The sequence below is a fragment of the Dama dama genome, chromosome 27, assembly GCF_033118175.1.
Source record: "Dama dama isolate Ldn47 chromosome 27, ASM3311817v1, whole genome shotgun sequence".
NCBI lineage: Eukaryota > Metazoa > Chordata > Mammalia > Artiodactyla > Cervidae > Dama > Dama dama.
The window spans coordinates 14,267,289-14,286,627 of record NC_083707.1 but is presented as its reverse complement, the minus strand read 5'-3'; the positions used below and the strand labels follow the sequence as shown (position 1 = coordinate 14,286,627).

General features: G+C 40.9%; 1 protein-coding gene across 2 annotated transcripts; it reads left to right on the top strand.

Annotated features, from left to right (window-relative positions):
- The first annotated feature begins 423 nt into the window (after positions 1–423).
- LOC133047799 (plasminogen activator inhibitor 2-like) lies at positions 424–17,410 on the top strand. 2 transcript variants are annotated; one of them, XM_061131316.1, is made up of 8 exons: positions 424–475; positions 4,670–4,849; positions 9,070–9,189; positions 10,816–10,944; positions 11,607–11,724; positions 14,706–14,848; positions 15,536–15,700; positions 16,222–17,410. In XM_061131316.1, exons 2-8 carry the CDS (start codon positions 4,679–4,681, stop codon positions 16,624–16,626), a joined length of 1,251 nt encoding a protein of 416 aa, XP_060987299.1. In that variant the 5' UTR covers positions 424–475; positions 4,670–4,678; the 3' UTR covers positions 16,627–17,410. The 2 variants fall into 2 exon arrangements, with proteins under 2 accessions (XP_060987299.1, XP_060987297.1); XM_061131314.1 differs by lacking the exon at positions 424–475 and adding an exon at positions 2,695–2,753.
- Positions 17,411–19,339: the final 1,929 nt, after the last annotated feature.

Below are 19,339 nucleotides of genomic sequence, written 5' to 3'. Positions count from 1 at the left end.
TGTTTGTTTGTTTTCTGTTCCCAAAGAATTGCTTGGGGCTGTCTAGATTCAAAGAAGAAAGGATTCCATTACTTTTAAGTATTGCAAAAAGCTCCTAGGCCATTCTTGTCAAAAGATAGAAGAGATATTGTAGAATTTCTTACTATGACAGCAAGTTATAGCGGGGACTGTTGAAACTAGGGCTGACAGATTTTAGCTAATTTTAACAGGCATGTGTAGGTATTGCCAAATTCTTAACTTTCTGAATGATGTCATCTTTCCCACAAATTTCTTAAATGATGCCTTAGCAAACAAGCATTTCTATTCTAATAATGTCTGAGTAAAATGTTGAATCACTCAAAGGATACAGATAGTGAGAGGGGAAAAAAAAAAAACGCCATGTGGGAGGGGCAGAGCTTTATAAAACCAGTCATTGCCATGTCTGAACTCTAACAACGCTCAGAAGTCCTTTTCCTGTCAGGCAGAGAAGAACCAGGTATTTCAGTCATTTCCATATCTCTATGAAATAGGGTTTTATTTTGCATACTGGTATTATTAATATAATGGAAATTAAACTGTGGGATGTTTTCAGAGGATGAGTAAAAATTTAATGGTGTTTTCTTGTTTAGTTGCTTGTTTGAGAATATTTCGGTTCAAGATTTGAATTAAATTAACTTAGACCTAATCTTAAATCTCAGAGGCCAGCAAATGCCTATGTAACATTCATCAAACCAAAATGTACGTTCTGGTTGTGATGTCAGTTTTACCAAACAGCTCAGAATGTGTGTCTCCTTTACTAGTTAGTGTTTGGCACTGAGTTTAATGAAAATAACTAGATCAATTAAAAAGAATTATTTTAGTAACTGAAAGTAATTTATAAATTGTGTATAAATATGATAAAAACACAAAGAGCACTCAGTTTTCATCTTAACCAGAAATTAAGCAAAAAGCTGAGTGGTTCAATTCAATACCAGAATATACTTACTGAATTTAGTTTGATAATTGGTCAATTTAGTGAAAGAGAAAGAACAGCCCAGTTAGTTGCTGGATCAACTGAAGTAATAGTTCAAGAAATAATTTAATATCCCATAAACAAATAACCTTATTATGAAAGAAATCAAATACAGACAAGGTTTTTAATTTTGTGGGGGGAAAACTTGGTAATCTGGAATGGGAAATTTCCTTGAAGTATTGTTTTCTCTGTGTCATTAATTTTTCTGGTCAATTTCAAAATATTTACACTGTGTTGCTGCAAAAAAATTCATTTAAAAATGCTGCAGCAAATGCAAATCTAACGTTCAATGCCAGTGAGCAGAAGGACTGTGGCTGTGGGTCTGAGCGCTTCGTCACCTGCGCCATTTCAGTGGCACATTTGTCCACTCTTGCTGCAGGAACCAACACAAACATCTCAGGGACCAGCCCCACACACGCTTTGCATCCGCTTGTTCTTCTAAAGATGATATTCAACGTCAGTTAGGAGTATAACATCTAGAAATCGTTGAAGTTGTATAGCTCACTCTAGTGTTAAGAAATTCACAACAGGTGTTTCCTGTTCTGAGACATTCTGAAGTCACTCAGGGACTTCGATTTCACGTGGTCTTAGGCAGATTCCCATTTAAATGCAGGGTGGATGTGTGGTAGAGTCAGAAGACACACACACACACACACACATATATATGGAAAATCCCAGGGACGGAGGAGCCTGATGGGCTGCCGTCTATGGGGTCGCACAGAGTCGGACATGACTGAAGCGACTTAGCAGCAGCAGCAGCATATAATATATATTCATAGATTTCTACAAATATAAACTTCTCAAACCTTATTTGAAAGGTCTGTAGGAACAGCACTAGAGCTGGAATCAGAAGCTAGTCTTGGCTTTGAAACTAGCTGTGCTATGGACATCTTCATATTCTCATTGGTATAACAGGAATTACTAGCTTTACCAGACAAGTAATTATGCAAATTAAATAAAACAGTGAGGCTGAAGGAATTTGGTAACTGTGATACAGACATAACACATTATTTTTTATGTTAAATGAAGTTAATTGCACCTATCTGAAAGATTAACTTTGAATGTTTTTAAAACAAGTAAATACATCTGGGGTGATTTAATTCTGTCCTTACTCACTTTTTATTTTAAAAAAATAGTCACAGTCAACTGAAATTCTAACTTGGCATTAAGAGCCCTCACTGTTGGTTTGTCTTGACACTTAAATTTTGTTAGTGTCAAAGTGACTGACGATTCAGGTTATTATAAAGAATTGGGTATAGGAGAGGCTTATATTAATTAATTAATTGGTAACGGTGCAGACTGTGGGATCTTAGTTACCTGACTAGGGATCGAGCCCATGTACTCAGCAATAAAAGTTCAGAGTCTTAGCCACTGGACCACTAGGGAATTCCCAGGCTTAAGTTTATTTTTCTAGCTCTGATTATCTTTTCATACACAACAGAGAAATATTTATGCTATTAATTCTCTGTTTCTGAAATGTTTTCGAGACAATTTACAAAAAAGGATCTACCCAGGAATAATTGATTATAAAGATGATTTTAAAATGTAGAAGGAAGAGGAGACAAATTTTTGTCACCCAGGTTAATCTAATCTCAGCGATGAAGCAAGCAAAAAAGAAACTGTTTTTTAAAACCCTAATAAACCTTCTAGGAGTATTAAAAACTGGCTTCCTTCTTCTTTTTATTTCCTCTCTCTAGCATTTCTCAAACCAGTAGCTGGCTGAAACTCTTACACATCGTAGTTAAACATCAGCAGGTGAAGTGTAAGTGACATTGGACAGAGTGGGTTTCTGAAGCTTGAAGCCTAGGCTTGAATCCCTGCACCATTACATACAACTCTGTGACCTTTTATAAGTTACTTAACCTCTCTGGGCATCAGGATGTAACCTATAGAATGAAGATCACAATATGTACCTCACACTGGTCCTGTGAATATCAAATATTAAAGGAGACAAGAAGACGTGAGAGAGTTTCAGGGACAAGTTCTATTTAATCTATTATTTTGTCTTGATTAAATAAAATTGGGTGGTAACTCACATGGGAAATTTTGATACAAATGGCAATCACTTTCTTCACAAGAAATGTTCATGAACTGAACGTTCACATAAGGCACCCATGGACTAGGGAGCCATGAGCCTGGAGGCGCTGCTGAGGGAGCCCAAGGCTATAGAGGGCCTCCTCCAGGGCCTCCCCCAGCGGCTCCCCAGCCACCATCCCCAGAAGGCTTCCTGTGGAGTGATGAGTGTCAGCGTGGCTTGGTATATTTATAGATTTTGGTAAGTGCAGGGTGTGTTTGAAGCCATTATGAAAGCATAAGATAGAATCTGTTGGCTAGAACCAGCAGGTACCCGCCCACACCCAGGTGTGTCCAAGCGTTTGACTGCATGTGAGTCGTAGGTCATGGAAAGTGTGTCTGTCATTTATCTTCAGATGGCGGATGGTGTGTGTGTGTGTGTGTGTGTGTGTGAGCTCCATATATCCAGGACGACCCCCACAGGGGGACCTGGTTCTGACTGCCCTGCTAGGGGTGGTGGGAGGAGGGGGCCTTTCCAGCACTCCCAGTAATGAACTGCTCAGCACAGGGGAGCTTTGGAAGAAAGGCTGTGGTGTGTGAGTGGAGGGGGCCCAGGAATGAGAGATAGGGCGGTGTGAAATGCCTGCTCTCAAAAGGTGAGTCTAGGTCATTTCTAGAAAGGAGTTTGACCATCTCCACTGGGGCCAACAAGATCGTGTGTGCACATGGCATGTATTTATATATGTGTGTATTTGCCTCTAATGTGTGTGATGGTGATGGTTTAGGCACTAGGTCATGTCCACGGATTCTTGTGACCCTGTGGACTGTAGCCTACCAGGCTCCTCTGTCCATGGGATTTCCCAGGCAAGAACACTGGAGTGGGTTGCCATTTCCTTCTCCAGGGGATCTTCCTGACCTGGGGATCGAATTTGAGTTTCCTGCATTGCAGGTGGTCTCCTGCATTTCAGGTGGGTTCTTTACTGACTGGGCCACCAGGGAAGGACCTCGTGTGTGTATCTGTGTGTCTGTACGTGTGATGTGTGTTTGTAGGTACAACACAGAGGTTGAGAGTATGACCCTGGAGGTACCCACCCACCTGGCTTCCATTTCCAGTCCTGTTCCTTATAGTTGAGAGACATGGGCCACTTTTCTGATTCTCTCCGGGCAGTAGCTTTTTCCTTTGTAAGCGCAAGAATAGCAGTGCCTTTCCCACAGGGTTTGTGTAACGATTACCTGGTTAGTACAGGGGAAATGTTGAACACAGCATCTGTTGTACAGTTAAGAATTCAATAAGGGTTATTTATTGCTATTGCTGTTATTATCATTATAATGAGGTGGAGGGTCACCACGTATCACAGGACTGTTCCCTCTGTCTCAGGATCAGCTGTGTAATTGCACAATCCAGTGGAAAAGGGAAATGTGGGAGGACCCTTTGTATAAAATTAAGGAATTGCCGGGTCGTGACAGCAGTTCATTGCACCGAGGGGGAACCTTTTGTGGCTGCGCAGGTCCCAGGGTCACGACGCCGCTGGCCCTGTTCAGTGAAGGGAGAACAGAGAGGCAAGCCCTGGCCTGTGCAGGGTACAGTCTGTACTCTGCCACTGACATCCCTCAAAATGCTGAGTCATCTTGGACAGCTGTTGCTTTTCCTCGTTTTTCTTCCAGATTGAGACAATGGAAGAACTTAATGTGGCAAATACAATCTTTGCCCTCAGTTTCTTCAAGCATCTGGCAAACACAAGCGCCAACACCCAGAATATCTTCTTCTGTCCCTGGAGCATCTCCTCCACCGTGGCCATGGTCTACCTGGGAGCCCGGGGCAATACTGCAGACCAGATAGCCCAAGTAAGTTTCTGTTGAAGTTCCCAGTTGGGACTGAAGGATTCCTGAACTGAATTGCAGAACCGATCTGATTATATGCTTGCAGTATCTGGATAACAAAGGCAGTGGCTTGTGGGATCTTAGTTCCCCCACCAGGGATCGAGCCCGTGCCCTCAGCCATCATCACAAGCCATTACAACACGTCTTACTTAGATTCAAGTCTATAAAAGAGACAGATTTTATCTATCTAAAAACCCTCAGTGGTTGATATGGCAGGAGGATTATTAGAGTTTCTTATCCTGCAATGTTAGAAATAGTTAATAGTGACCATTTCTGACATCTGATAAAGTTTATATTTTTTCAAAGAATTTGTGTGCTTTATCTCTTATGGGTTTTCAGACAAGTGTCACTGATGGATGGATAGTGGGGCTGAAGCACTTTTTCCAGGGGTTCCTCTGGTTTCTGCCCTCTCATCTCAGGCTCTTTCCATTTATGTAAAGAATTCCTTTTAGTGGCTTTAAGAGAGTGCTACGAAGAGAACAAAAATTATTCCAGAGCTTGGTCTCCACACTCTGGGGGAGGCACAGAGAGCAACGTGACTTCAGAGGGCCTCGGCCAACATTCTCCACCCCGTGAGCTCATGTCAACAAAATGGGGCTGACGGGATGGCCAGTCATCACTGTCAAAGTGGTCAGGGGTGGGACACCATGGTGGGGGATTTCTGTCAGGGCCACTGGCCTCCTTCCTTGGTGAATGGGCACCAGGTCAGTCAGGGACCCTTTCATTGAGTTTGGGACTATGGAAATACATTGAACTACTTTACCTGTACACGGCAATCAACCTATGGGATGAATGCAGGGCTATTAAAATTCACATGACCCTTCATGTCAATGGAAGGCAAAAGCCACTACAATATCTAAAGAAATTAGCCTCCAATTAAAATTAATTAATTAATTAAAAAAATTCACAGGCTCCTGTCTTCCCTGGGTCTGTGACCAGACGAGGTAATTATAACAGTAAGATTCTTTCCTAGTCCCATTTATATAGACATTAGCATTGAATGCTGTGAACACAAGCTCTGGTTTCCCACAAGCGGGGATGCTGCTTTCAGTCACACCAGAACGCCACTGGCTACTGTTGAGTTTCTCCTGAGAGTCGCACCTGAGTGTGTGAATACAAACAGATGGTTACAGTGTTCCAGGTACACGGAGGCCCATTTAAGGCAGGACTTGTTTGGAGTGGCTCACACAGAGCGTTAGCCAATCTCACCGCAGGAGGAGAAAGGATGGGAGCTTCGCTCTCTGTGTTTGTGGCAGTTTAAACACAAAGACTTACGACAGAGCCCCGTTGCTCAACTCTGGTACCAGCCACATTTTGCTAAACTCCTTCCCCTTTGTTTTCTTTGCCTTGAAAAAAAAAAGTAAAGGCAGTGAACTCCATTAAAAACTTTAGAAAACATCAAGGACTTCATTTTTTATTTTTATTTAGATTTTGGCCATGCTGTGAGGCATGTGGAATGTTAGTTCCCTGACCAGGGCTTGAAGCCATGCCCCCTGCATTGGAAGCACAGAATCTTAACCACTGGACCACCAGGGAAATCTTTTTCAAATGTAAAGGAATCAGAAGTTTTTGTTTTTGTTTTTTTTGAGGACAAATGCCAAACAAAGTGCTTTAGGTGCTAAAAGTAAAAACCTTGATTTTGATGCCAGAGGAAAAGTAACTTATTGGTCACTCAGGATACAACACAGTTTTTCTGTGTTTGGAAAGTATTTTCTTCACAAGGGACAAGGATTTTATATGCTACATGGGAAGACTCTAAAATTCAAAGGCAAATTGGCTTAATTCTCTACCAAAAAAGAGGAGACACTCTTTGGTTTGGAGGTGAAAGCTTGGACTTTGGGGACAGACCTGACCCTCTTTGGTTGATGGCTTTGCCACTTACTAGGTGTGTAAGTGAAGACATTTAAACGCTCTGAGCCTCAGCTTTCTTGTTTTTTATTTTATTTTTTAAGAACAGCTTTGCTGATCTATAATTCACATTTCATAAAATTCACCCATTTAAAGTTTACAATTCAGTAGTTCTTAGTATATTCACAAGAAGTGAGCAGCCATCACCACAATATAATTTTAGAATATCTTCATCTCTCCTAAAAGAAACTCTGTGTGGTCTATGGCTATACCACCCTGAACCCTCCTGGTCTTGGAAGCTAGACAGGTCTGGGCCTGGTTAGTACTTGGATGGAAGACATTCTGTCCCTATGAACTATATTAATTTGATCATACGTAATGTGGATGGTTAACCACATATTTTGTACATTAGTTGCAGACCTCTCAAATACCATTTGATAACTCAAAAGAGTCTAGTGGTAACTGCTTTATTTTTAAAATGTGAATGAAAATGTGTATTGGGCAAGATGGGTATGAAGATTACAGTTAACTGGAGACGTACATGGTGGAACTAATTGTTTTCTTAGCTGATAGTTACAATGTTCCATCCAGGCATCTGAATGTTTTAGGAATTTATCCACAGAATACAAAATCACAGAAGAAAATCAGGGCAGGAGGAAGTCACACACAGTTGGGAACAGGTGTAGCTGGTAAGGCTGGAATGGTTGTAGTGGAAAACAGGGTAAATAGAATGAATAGATACTCTCTTACAGAGCACAGACAATGTGAGATTTGCCAGAGTATTTTTACCCAGCTCTTATCTTTAGGATAAGGCCACAGACTGGCCCAGGGCAGGCCGCCTCTCTGGGCAGGGTGCCTGCCTCAGCCTGGCTCAGGGTCATTTCACATCCCCCACACCTGCAAGGACTTTTGCTGTGACCCAACAGGGCTTCAGTGCTGCCCAGAGACCCTGACTTACGGGTCAACTTCCTTAAAAGGCAGGACAACCAGAGAAGCTCTAATACAAAATATTCCCACTTGTTGAGCAGCAGTCAGACCGCTTCTTTTCAGAGAGTATTAGGTAGGAACTTATATGATCTGAAGAGCAGAGAAAAACCCCAGAAATCCTAACACCTCTCCTTCCAGCCTAGAAATTCACCAACTGCTGGAAAAGCTTGCATTCCTTCCCTTGGCAGAACGTCTACCATCAAACGCATTTACCAATAAGCCCCTCCCTGTCTGGGGCCCTATGGGACTGGGACCCAAGAGATGCTGGAGGTGGGTGTGGGTGGGTAGCAGGGCCAAGCTGAGGAGTCTATAATATTGGAGAGAGGACCTGAGCACCCTCTAGGGCAAGTCTGCACCTGCCAGCTTCACTGTTAGCTGGATCTGCCACTTAAAACATAAAGAAATTCACATTGGGACTTCCTGGTGGTCCAGTGGTTAAGACTCTGTGCTCCCAATGCAAGAGGGCCCAGGTTTGATCCTTGGTCAGGGAACATGTGGAAACTAAAGATCCTGCATGCCTCAACTAAAGTGCTGCCTGCCTCAACTAAGACCAGGGACAGCTAAATAAATCCATAAGTGAAAATAAATATTTTTTAAAAGAAATTCATATTGTCATCTGACTCCTGCCATCTGTCCCCAACATGGACAGAAGTGGGGAATTTCTTCATGTGTAAATAACATTTGTGCAAATGTTTTAGGTGATCCCTGGTAATACTGAGCAACCTGTTTTTGTGCTTAAACTAGCTGTGGCTGCTAATTTTTGACAGATTAGAAGGGTATACAGGGCTTCCCTTATAGCTAAATCAGTAAAGAATCTGCCTGAAATGCAGGAGACCCTGGTTCGATCCCTGGGTTGGGAAGATCCTCTGGAGAAGGAAATGGCAACCCACTCCAGTATTCTTGCCTGGAGAATCCCATGGACAGAGGAGCCTGGCGGGCTACAGTCCATGGGGTCGCAAGAGTCGGACATGACTTAGCATCTAAACCACCACAGGAGGGTATATCATGTAAGGCCACTGAATAGAGAGATGAAAGGTCAGGAGTTAACCGTGTTACTTCTTTCAAGGCAATTTACAAGTTGGGTGATAATTTAATTAGAATGTTATAAATCATCTCATAATAAAAAAATTGTCAAAATGGACAGTATTTGAATTAGTATAAAATAACTCATGCTAATTCCTATGAAGGGAATCTCACTGACTTACATGAAGAGCCACTATGCTTGTTGCCCAGACACAAAAGCAGGGAACTAAACATAGGACCCCTACGAGGTAACTGACAGCCATTGGTTTAAAAGCTAAATAATGCAGCAGAAAAATGTACCCAATTTTCTCGAATTCCAATTTTAGGTGCTTCAGTTTAGCCAAGTTGGAGTCCACGAAGGCACCCCAGTGACCCCACAGAGCCTCACCAGTTGTGATTTCATGCAGCAGATCCAGAGGGACACCTATCCTGATGCTATTTTGCAGGTATCTGACTCATCCGTTCCTAGTTCTTTTATATTTTGCTTCCAGAAACTTCTTGTTATAAAGTCACAATATTTATGAAGAAACCTAGTACAATGTCCACCTTTCACAGTAGAAAACTAAGACTCACAGTCCTTGAGCAAATATCCTATGGTCACTCTGATAAGGAAGGGCAGAGATGGGGTAGATTCCAGGCTTTATGACTTACAGGTCAAGACTGTTTCTAAATTCTGCTGCATCAATCTGCCATTGGTTAGGTATGTATAATTTATTCTAAAGCCATGGTAGAGACTCATAGAATACATGTGTGAATGCAGATTTCCAGAGTAAGGGGTGACAAGTAATTGAGGAATGGAGATGGCCAGGCTTGATGACTTCACGAGAGGTCTCTGACCTTCACATATCCTTTATCTCCTCTCTATCTATCTATCTAGGGCTTCCCCGATGGCTTAGTGGTAAAGAATCCGCAGGCAATGCAGGAGACATAGGACATGTGGGTTCAGTCCCTGGGTGGGAAGATCCCCCGGAGCAGGAAATGACAATCAACTGTAGTCTTCTTGGCTTGAAAAATCCCACGGTCAGAGGAGCCTGGTGGGCTGTAGTCCGAAGAGTTGTGGAGAGATGCACTCAACTATATGACTGAGCATGAGCACACATCTATCTATCTATTGTCATTTACGATCATCAGCTACTATCTATCTATCTATCTATCTCCCGATCTATCATCATAATAAGCAACTGATCAATAGCAATTTATCTATCTACCTCTTTATCATCATTATCATGATCATCGTCTACTGTCTGTCATCCATTCATCTAATCTATCTCAGGTGAATATCTTTTCCCAGTAATTCACTTCCTTAAACACCAACCATCCATCTACATTATAAGAGCCTGGTGTAGATGGGCTCCTATTGGTAAATGACTTCCCCAATCACACCCGAGTTAGGTCAGGGGGAGATACCTCTCACCGGTTCCTTCCTGGGGACGCTGATGCTCCCCCTGCCTGCCGCCCAGGGAATTACAGACTCAAGATGGAGAGAGGGCCTCTTCTGCCAGGTCTGAGCGGACAGCTGATGGTCCATCTTCAGGGCTCTGACCTCGGCTTCACCCAAGCCGCTTCTGTGACTAAGCCCTGTGTCTGTCATCATGCTCGAAAACTTCAGGTTGGGGACTGGAATTCCCCTCGATTTTATGTTTTCTAAACTCCAGATTTTCCATTGCACAGACTACTCCTTAATTATGCCATGGGACTTGTTTAAGTTATATACATTTTTAAAGAACATGTCTAATGTAACATTTTAATATAATAAAAATTGCTTAGAGACTTTATAGTTTAGCTAAACTATCAAAGGGGCCTGACTTTTCCTAGCATCTCAGTTCTGTCAAAGTTAAATCCAATCCATAGGCAGAGAAATATCTGAAACAAGTCAAAAATTATATGATGTTTTAATGTACTACATCCATATGAACAGTATTTCATCATAGTTACCTCCAAAGTGACAGAAAAAAAAGTATATTTTAATACAGCATTTTATTGATATCCTAGAAAAAAATACTATTGCTTCAGAAATATCTTGTTTAGGAGTCCTGAGTTATATAAAACGAATCCCTCCTTTTCCTTTTAAGGCACAAGCTGCCGGGAAAATCCATTCATCCTTCCGTTCTCTCAGCAACGCCATCAACACGTCCACGGGGGAGTATTTATTGGAAAGTGCCAATAAGCTGTTTGGAGAGAAGTCTGCAAGATTCAAGGAAGTGAGTGAAACCTGCAATTTAAATGGCAGGGCTGCAAACTTGCAACTGAGGTCACTTTCAAAGCTGTTTTCTCTGATTCATTCCCAGTAAGTCAGAATTCCACGCGGGCTCGCTTATGGCTCCCCGAGGCCAGGGGACAAGATCCAACGCAGCTATGCTTACACCCCCTCCGTGGGTGCTTCCTCTTTCTACTGTAAAAACCTCCCATGTAAAGTCACAAGTCAGGAGGAGGGCACAGCTATTCCCAGAACCACTGAACCCACATCCAACCTCTCCTTCTGTACTGTTCATAATGCAAAGTATGCAGGAGAACAAATGCAGTCGGGACTGGGTTGGGGTGGGTGGCAGTCAAGAGAGCGAATAATCAGCCCCCCGCCCCGCCCCCCAGCCGACCTCCCTGCTACCCATTCTTCAGGCTTCCCAATCTTGACAGGAAACCTGTAATTTACAGTTACACCATGGCTAGTTGGGTAACCAGAAGAAGGGCATGGCAACCCACTCTAGTATTCCTGCCTGGAGAATTCCATGGACAGAGGAGCCTGGCGGTCCACAGTCCATGGAGTCACAAAGAGCTGGACACGACTGAACGACTAATACTTTCACTTTCACGTGCTGGATGTATATTCTGTATGATCTTTGTCATTATTGTTTTCACTTTAAAGGAATACATGAGGCTTTCCAAGAAATACTACTCTACAGAACCCCAGGCGGTGGACTTCCTAGAATGTGCAGAAGACACCAGAAAAAAGATTAATTCCTGGGTCAAGACCCAAACCAAAGGTAAAACCAAGGAAATAGTTTCTGCTCTTCTTTCCACATAGAAAACTCTGATTTTTTTTTTTTTAAGTCCTTAAACTTAGCCCTTACTCCCATCCTTAGTTATTTTAGCTAATGTAACCTGATTGAGCTTTGTGGTGTTTTAAGTGAGAAAAAAAATAACCGAGGCATCCTAATAGAAGATATATATTCAGTACTTCAATAATCTGGTTTTGGATTATTACCTTAGAGTAGAATGTAAGAAGAGGCAGATCTTTTCTAACATAGGAAATATCAGTATTGAAATAATTGTGACTTTATGTTCACTGTGAACAAAAAGAACAAAGGCACAATTGTCAACTGAGTAAGTGGTGTGAGAATACCAGCAATGGAAAAAGGAGAGATCATAAAATTTTAACTCTTTCTTCTATTGCACCCTTCAGAGTCAGCATGTTGTCAAGTTCTCTCAGCCCCTGCTTTATCTCTCATTGATCATCTAAGCTATTTCTACCTTTGTTACACATGTACTCAGTTCTTAACTGACTCATCCAAGATTCCACTATCTGGTAGTGGTACATTTGGGGTTCCCTCTTCTTCTGAGCCTTAGTCTAATTCTGGAATTCTTTAATTTAATGTTCAAAGAGTTTGATAACTTAATGCAGAAAACATATTTTCACTTATCTCCTATGTTTATTTATTTACTTTTAAATAAGTTTTTATTTGGCTGTGTTGGGTCGCAGTTGTGGCATGTGAAATCTAGTTCCCTCACCAGGAATTGAATCTGGGCCTCTGGCATTGGGAGCATGGAATATTAGCCACTGGACTACTAGGGAAATCCCTACATCCTATGTTTAAAACATTATTTCACGCCATAGTATGCCATCCTGCTTTCTTAGCTACCATAATAGAAAAAAACACTTGTACTAAGTTCTGTAGAATTGAAAAAAAGTATTATTGTTTCTCTGAAAATAGTTCACCTACTTCAGTTCTTCATTTCTAGATTTTTAAATTACTGCTTTAAAAGACTGACATACCACTGACAAAAAGAAAGTGGAGAAAGTGAAGATTTAACAGAAATGAAAGTCAAAGCGGATTGCAAAATTAAAGAGACACATGAAAGCTTTCTTTTTTGGAAACTGCAAGAATTTCCCTTCTTTCTAAGCATTTGTGGTGAATGGCTATAAATCAGTCAGTGGAATTGCAAAAATGCCAAATAGTCATTTGGACTGATTGTTTTACCAATTTTTATAGTAATTTGAGAAAAAAATTTCTTTTTTCCTGGTTATGATCAAATACTACATGTCACAAAGTTAAATAAAGTCCCAGCAGATTTCCAAGTAGTAACCAGGAATTTTAATTGCTAGGGGGTATACTGAATGAAGATATTGAATAACTATACTGAAACTGGTCAGACTACAGTGACCTTTTCGCTTGAGTCTTGTATCTGTCAGTAGAAATGGAAGATGGTGGAATTCTGACCAGCTCTCAAGCATTGTGACCTTGGAAAGGTCATTAATATCTCACTGTAGTGTCCATGTGTGTTGTTGTTCAGTTGCTAAGTCTTGTCTGACTCTGCCACCCCATGAATTGCAGCATGCCAGGCTTCGCTGTCCTTCACTATCTCCTGTAGCTTGCTCAAACTGATGTCTATTGAGCCAGTGATGCCATCTAACCATCTCATCCTCTGTTGCTGCCTTCTCCTCTTGCTCTCAATCTTTCCAGCATCAGGGTCTTTTCCAATGACTCGACTCTTCCCATCAGGTGCCAAAGTATTGGAGGTGCAGTTTCAGCATCAGTCCTTCCAATGAATATTCAGGGTTGATTTCCTACTTGTGTAAAATGACACTAATAATACTCTGTTACTAGAGTGGTTGTGAGATTAAATAAAGTAATGTGGTTGAAGTATTGCAGAGCAGGCATTCACTATAAGTGGGCTGTTTCTTAAACAAACTTAAAAGAAAAATCACCCTCAGATATTATCATTTCTGGGGACAGTTTGGGGCTCAATCATTCACTCCCTTCTCTGTGTTGTCACAGTACTCTGAAATATTCAGCTCTCTTATAGAACTTATCACACTTTTTTCCCTAAATGATTTAGAGTGTCGCTCCAATATTCTAAGCCTCCCCAGGGCAATTCTTCCTTTATTACTTAATGGAATCTGTGCTATTCCTTATGTAGGTCTAGCACAACTCCCAAAACACTGTTTTTGGGTGAATCAATGAGACCCATGGGCTGTCTAGACCAGATCTAGAAGCCCTGGTGACTTACTGGGGAAATGCACTATTATTCCTTGTTGGTGTTAGTCACTAAATTGTGTCCATCTCTTTGTGATCCCATGGACTGCAGCCCGCCAGGCTCCTCTGCCCATGAAATTCTCCAGGCAAGAATACTGGAGTGGGTTGCCTTTCTCTTCTCCAGGGGACCCTCACCCCCCAGGAACCGAACTCAGGTCTCCTGCATTGCTGGCATATTCTTTACCATCTGAGCCACCAGGGAAGCCCATTATATTCCTTGAATCTCTTTTTCACTCCCATCTGAATGAACTAGCTTCATATAACTACAAAACTTTAAGAAAACAGTATAAAAGGAATTTAAAATTTTCTGGGACTTCTCTGGTGGTCCAGGGGTTAAGACTCTGCACTCTCAAAGCAAGGGATACAGGTTCAATTCCGGGTCAAGGAAATAAAATCCTGCATGCAGCACAGTGTGGCCAAAGGAAATAAATAAATAAAAGAAACTTTAAAAAAATTTTCCAAGTCTGATAGTAATTCTAAATCTTAATTATATTACTTCTTCATTTTCTCTTGAATTTTGTAAACCTGAAAAATTTGGTCTGGGTTTTACTTATGATTTAAATAAATTAGAAAAATTTGAATGTGATATCAGTATCTCTGCAGAGTATGATAAATGTGGATGCTGAGCTTGATAGTGACTCAAAAGATTCAAGAAATCATAATGACTTCATAATTGTTAATCATGAAACCTAAACATATATTTTCTGTAGGCAAAATCCCAAACTTGCTACCTGAAGGTTCTGTTGATGCAGACACCAAGATGGTCCTGGTGAATGCTGTCTACTTCAAAGGAAGGTGGAAGACTCCATTTCAGAAGAAATTAAAGGGACTTTATCCCTTCCGTGTGAACTCGGTATGAAACAATGACAACAAATTGAATTTTCTTAACATAGATTTTAGGGCTTTTGACAAAATAGAGACAGGATAATTAGGGACCACTCACTGATACCCATACGTGATTTGCTATTAATAGTTATAAGTTATGCACACTGGATAGTTTATTGACTCTTTCAGGTTATTGGATAGCACTCAGTAATTTTCTGAGGGGCCTTATGAGTAGTGTTGAAGACCATGGGCTTTACAATTACACAATTCTGGACTCACATTTAGGCTCTACTACTGACCAACTATGATATTGCTCATGGTTCATTCATTCCGTTTTTTGATTTGTGAAACTAGGATGATAATTTCCAACTCAAAAGGTTCTTGTAAGAATTCAATGAGATTTTTCAGAGTTCTTGACCCCTAGTAGGTACTGAACAAATGTTTCAGTATTACTATAATTGTCCATCTTATTATTAGTTGATACTACTTTGAAAAAAATGAAATAGATCAGAATCACTGTGAGAGCATGCAAATAATAAGTTTCTATTTTTAAAATATATTTTGACATTTCTAAACAAATTTCAAAACAAATTTTTAATTTTTGAAAAGCATATTTCTTCAGCATGAAAGCATAACCCATTCTCTTTTATGTCTGATTGTAAATCTTTTGACATCTTACTATCAACTTTCATGTTTTACTTTTTAATTACTTTAGACTCAGCGCAAATCAGTAGAGATGATGTTCCTGAATGAAAAGCTAAACATTGGATACATAGCAGACCTGAAGGTCCAGATTCTAGAACTCCCATATGCTGGCAATGTCAGTATGTTCCTGCTGCTTCCAGATGAAATTGCTGAATCCTCCACGGGCTTGGAGTTGGTAAGAATTCCAGCTTCCATTGTTTTAAACTTCTGAGACTAAACGCACCTTTGCACATGTTGTTGTTGTTGTTGTTATTCAGTCGCTAAGTCACGTCCGACTCTTTGGGACCCCCTGGACTGTAGCCCACCAAGCTCCTTTGTCCATGGGATTTCCCAGGCAAGATTACTGAAGTGGGCTGCCATTTCCTTCTCCAGGGAATCTTCCCCATTCAAGGGTCAAACCCACGTTTCCTGATTCTTTGTCACTGAGCCACCTGGGAAGCCCTTGCATATACTACACCCGAGGAAATGGTGTGCAGTTTGGATATGTGAACTGGTTTGAGAGGAACTGTGCCAGGTTACCCACTGTCATTCATAAGCCTTAAACACATGTCATACATGCTATCTTCTTGCAAAATTTTTACCAAACTGTTAAACTTTGATATCACCTACAGTATAGTGAAGTCATTGGTTGCCAACATTAGAGGTTGTTGTCCTTCTCTGCTAAGCACTCATTGGTTTTATGTTTTGGATTTGTAGCTGGAAAGTGAACTCACCTATGACAAACTCAACAAGTGGCTCAGCGAAGACACCATGGCTGAGGATGACGTGGTGGTGTACATCCCCGAGTTCAAATTAGAAGAGCATTATGAACTCAAGACCATTCTCACGAGCATGGGCATGGGCGATGCCTTCAGCCGGGGCCAAGCCAATTTCTCAGGCATGTCAGGAAAGAATGACCTGTTTCTGTCTGAAGTGTTCCATCAAGCTTCTGTGGAAGTGAACAAGGAGGGCACTGAGGCTTCTGCCGGCACTGGGGCCATCATGACAGGCAGAACAGGTCACGGAGGCCCACAGTTCGTGGCAGACCATCCTTTCCTCTTCCTTATCATGCACAAGATAACCAAGAGCATCCTATTTTTGGGCAGATTTGCCTCACCCTAAATTGAAAGCTTCTGTTTCTGCACAGGAATTTGTAAAATGAGTGTAAGCCTCAGGATTTCTGGCAGTGCCGAAACTTCTCTGCATGTTTCTGTTTTTCTGAAAACCTTTTATTACAGACTAACTAGAAACACAGACATAGTGTGACATCTGTGAATCATAACATTACCCCCCTGTTAATCATTTGGCCTCCTAAAATGGGATGATATCTCATTTAGTTCTTATTCTCAGTTTATTTTATAGCATTAACTTTTACTGTATTATTTATTATTTTATATATTTTTTATTATGGTCACTGTCTAGTATAGTTGATACATTTACATAAGCCAGTTATCACTTATTTTTCTTTCTAAGGCAATATATGTATTTTTGGGCTTCCCTGGTGGCTCAGAGGATGGAGAATCCACCTGCAATGCAGGATACCTGAGTTCGATCCCTGAGTCAGGAAGATCCCCTGGAAAAGGGAATGGCTACCCATTTCAGTGTTCTTGCCTGGAGAATTCCATTGACAGAGGAGCCTAGCAGGCTCCAGTCCATGGGGTTACAATAAGTCAAACATGACTTAGTCACTAAGCATGCATGCATATGTATTTGTTCTTATAATGAAGGATAAGTATGTGGCCTTCCATGACCTTTTGTAATAGAAACCTAGAAGAAAGCATTGAACAACAGGGAAATACATATTGTGCGCATTTCTAAACAAATGTCTAGCGTTATATATCACATACAAGTGGCTGTAACTTATGTAAGGTTGCAAAAATACAGAAAATAAACCTATTTTCACAAACCATTTGCTTGTTTACATTCTATTAGGTCTTTAGGTTATAAGACCTGCTTATCTTGTTTCTCAGAAATCAGGTATCACAGCTCATTTGTGAGAACCAAGCAAGCAGAATAAAGGAGCCAAGGGAATAACCGACTGCTTTGCAAGGGGCCCCAGTGTTGGGGGTGGGGTGGAGTTGTGTGAAAAATTGATTAGAACTGCCTTCTCACAGCAGAAAAATGTATAACACTTCAAAATGATAGTTTGGGTCAGAGTTCTTTGGGAACCCCTGTATTCAAATCAGGACATCAGGAATAAACACTGAGTCAAGTGGTTGCAGACATAGCATCGAGGTCATAATCACTGAGTGAGTTGACAGAGAGTTCAGAGGGGTAGAGATGAGCTGGGCACAAAGGTGGAAGGAAAAGTTGACTTATTTTAAGTGTGTTTGCTTCAAATAGCACTGAACACTTTTGTGTGGATCAGCAGCAGAGAAGAACAAAATTTAATTCTTGAGAACTAAGGAAGATCTGAGGTTTAGGGAGTCTGACCTGGCTGCAGAAATGTGGCTGGATCCTGAAAATGCATTCCAGGCATTGACCTCTTTATGATGAAAGCCAGGGATGGGTGACCCATTGGAGCATGGTGGCTAAAGAGGTAGCCTCATGACTTTGACTTAACTGCACCCAAATTCCAGTTCAAATACTTTGGAGTCCTCTTAATTATAAGCTGGGAATGATGCTTCCTCATGCTTCAGTTTTCTTTCAATGTAAACTAGGGAAAAAAGTGCTTTTCTCATAAGGTTGCTCTGCCAGTGGAACGAATTCACATCTAACAAGAAATTAAACAAATGCTTAGCATATAAACACTAGTGATTATAGTTATTTTCTTAGTTGGCAATAAAACTGGCTCACTGTCAGCTGATCAAATATAGCATCCCAGAAAATTATTCAGTTAATTTTTTTAAGGCTTGAATTATGGTTTATTTCCTCAAAATCAGATATTCTTAAAAATTATAGGTTCTTCCTTGCATTCTCCTACTTACTTTTAGATTCATTTAAAAAATGTATTTTATCAATTCATTCAGCAAGGTAATAAGTAATAACTTTCTGAATCATTGTGAGGTTCTGAGTCTTAAGATATACATCACCTTTGTTACTGAATTAGAGCGTGAGCATAGAATTCTAGGTTCAAAGTATTCTTCACAATTTGTTGTTTTTCAGTTGCTAAGTTGTGATCAGTTGTGTCCGACTCTTTGCTACTCCATGGACTGCAGCATGCCAGGCTTCCCTGTCCTTCACTATCTCCCTGAGTTTGCTCAAACTCATGTCCATCCAGTAGGTGATTCCATCCAACCAGCTTATCCTCTGTTGCCCTCTTCTCCTGCCTTCACTCTTTCCCAGCATCAGGGTCTTTTCCAGTGAGTCAGCTCTTCTCATCAGGTGGCCAAAGTATTGGAGCTTCAGCTTCAGCATCAGTCCTTCCAAAGAATATTCACGGTTGATTTCCCTTACAATTGATTGGCTTGATCTCCTTGCAGTCCAAGGGACTCTCAAGAGTCTTCCCCAGCACCACAATTCAAAAGCAATACTTTTTCAGCGCTCAACCTTCTTTATGGTCCAACTCTCACATCCATATATGACCACTAGAAAATCCATAGCTTTGACTCTAGGGATCTTTGTGGACAAAGTGATATCTCTGGAGTTTTGCTTCTTATAGTTTTAATAATTTTATTTTTGTTTTTGATGCAGTTCTTAATATTTCATCACATTATGAGTCCTTTAAAATGGTTTTCAAAATTTAGTTTATTCATCAGGAGACGTTTTCCATTTGGAAACCTGTGTCTTGGTTTAGTTCTGGGAAACTCTCAGCCAACACTATGGCCTGAATATTTGTTACCCTCACTCCAACACAGATGTTGAAACCCTAATCCCTGATGGAATGTTGTTTTTC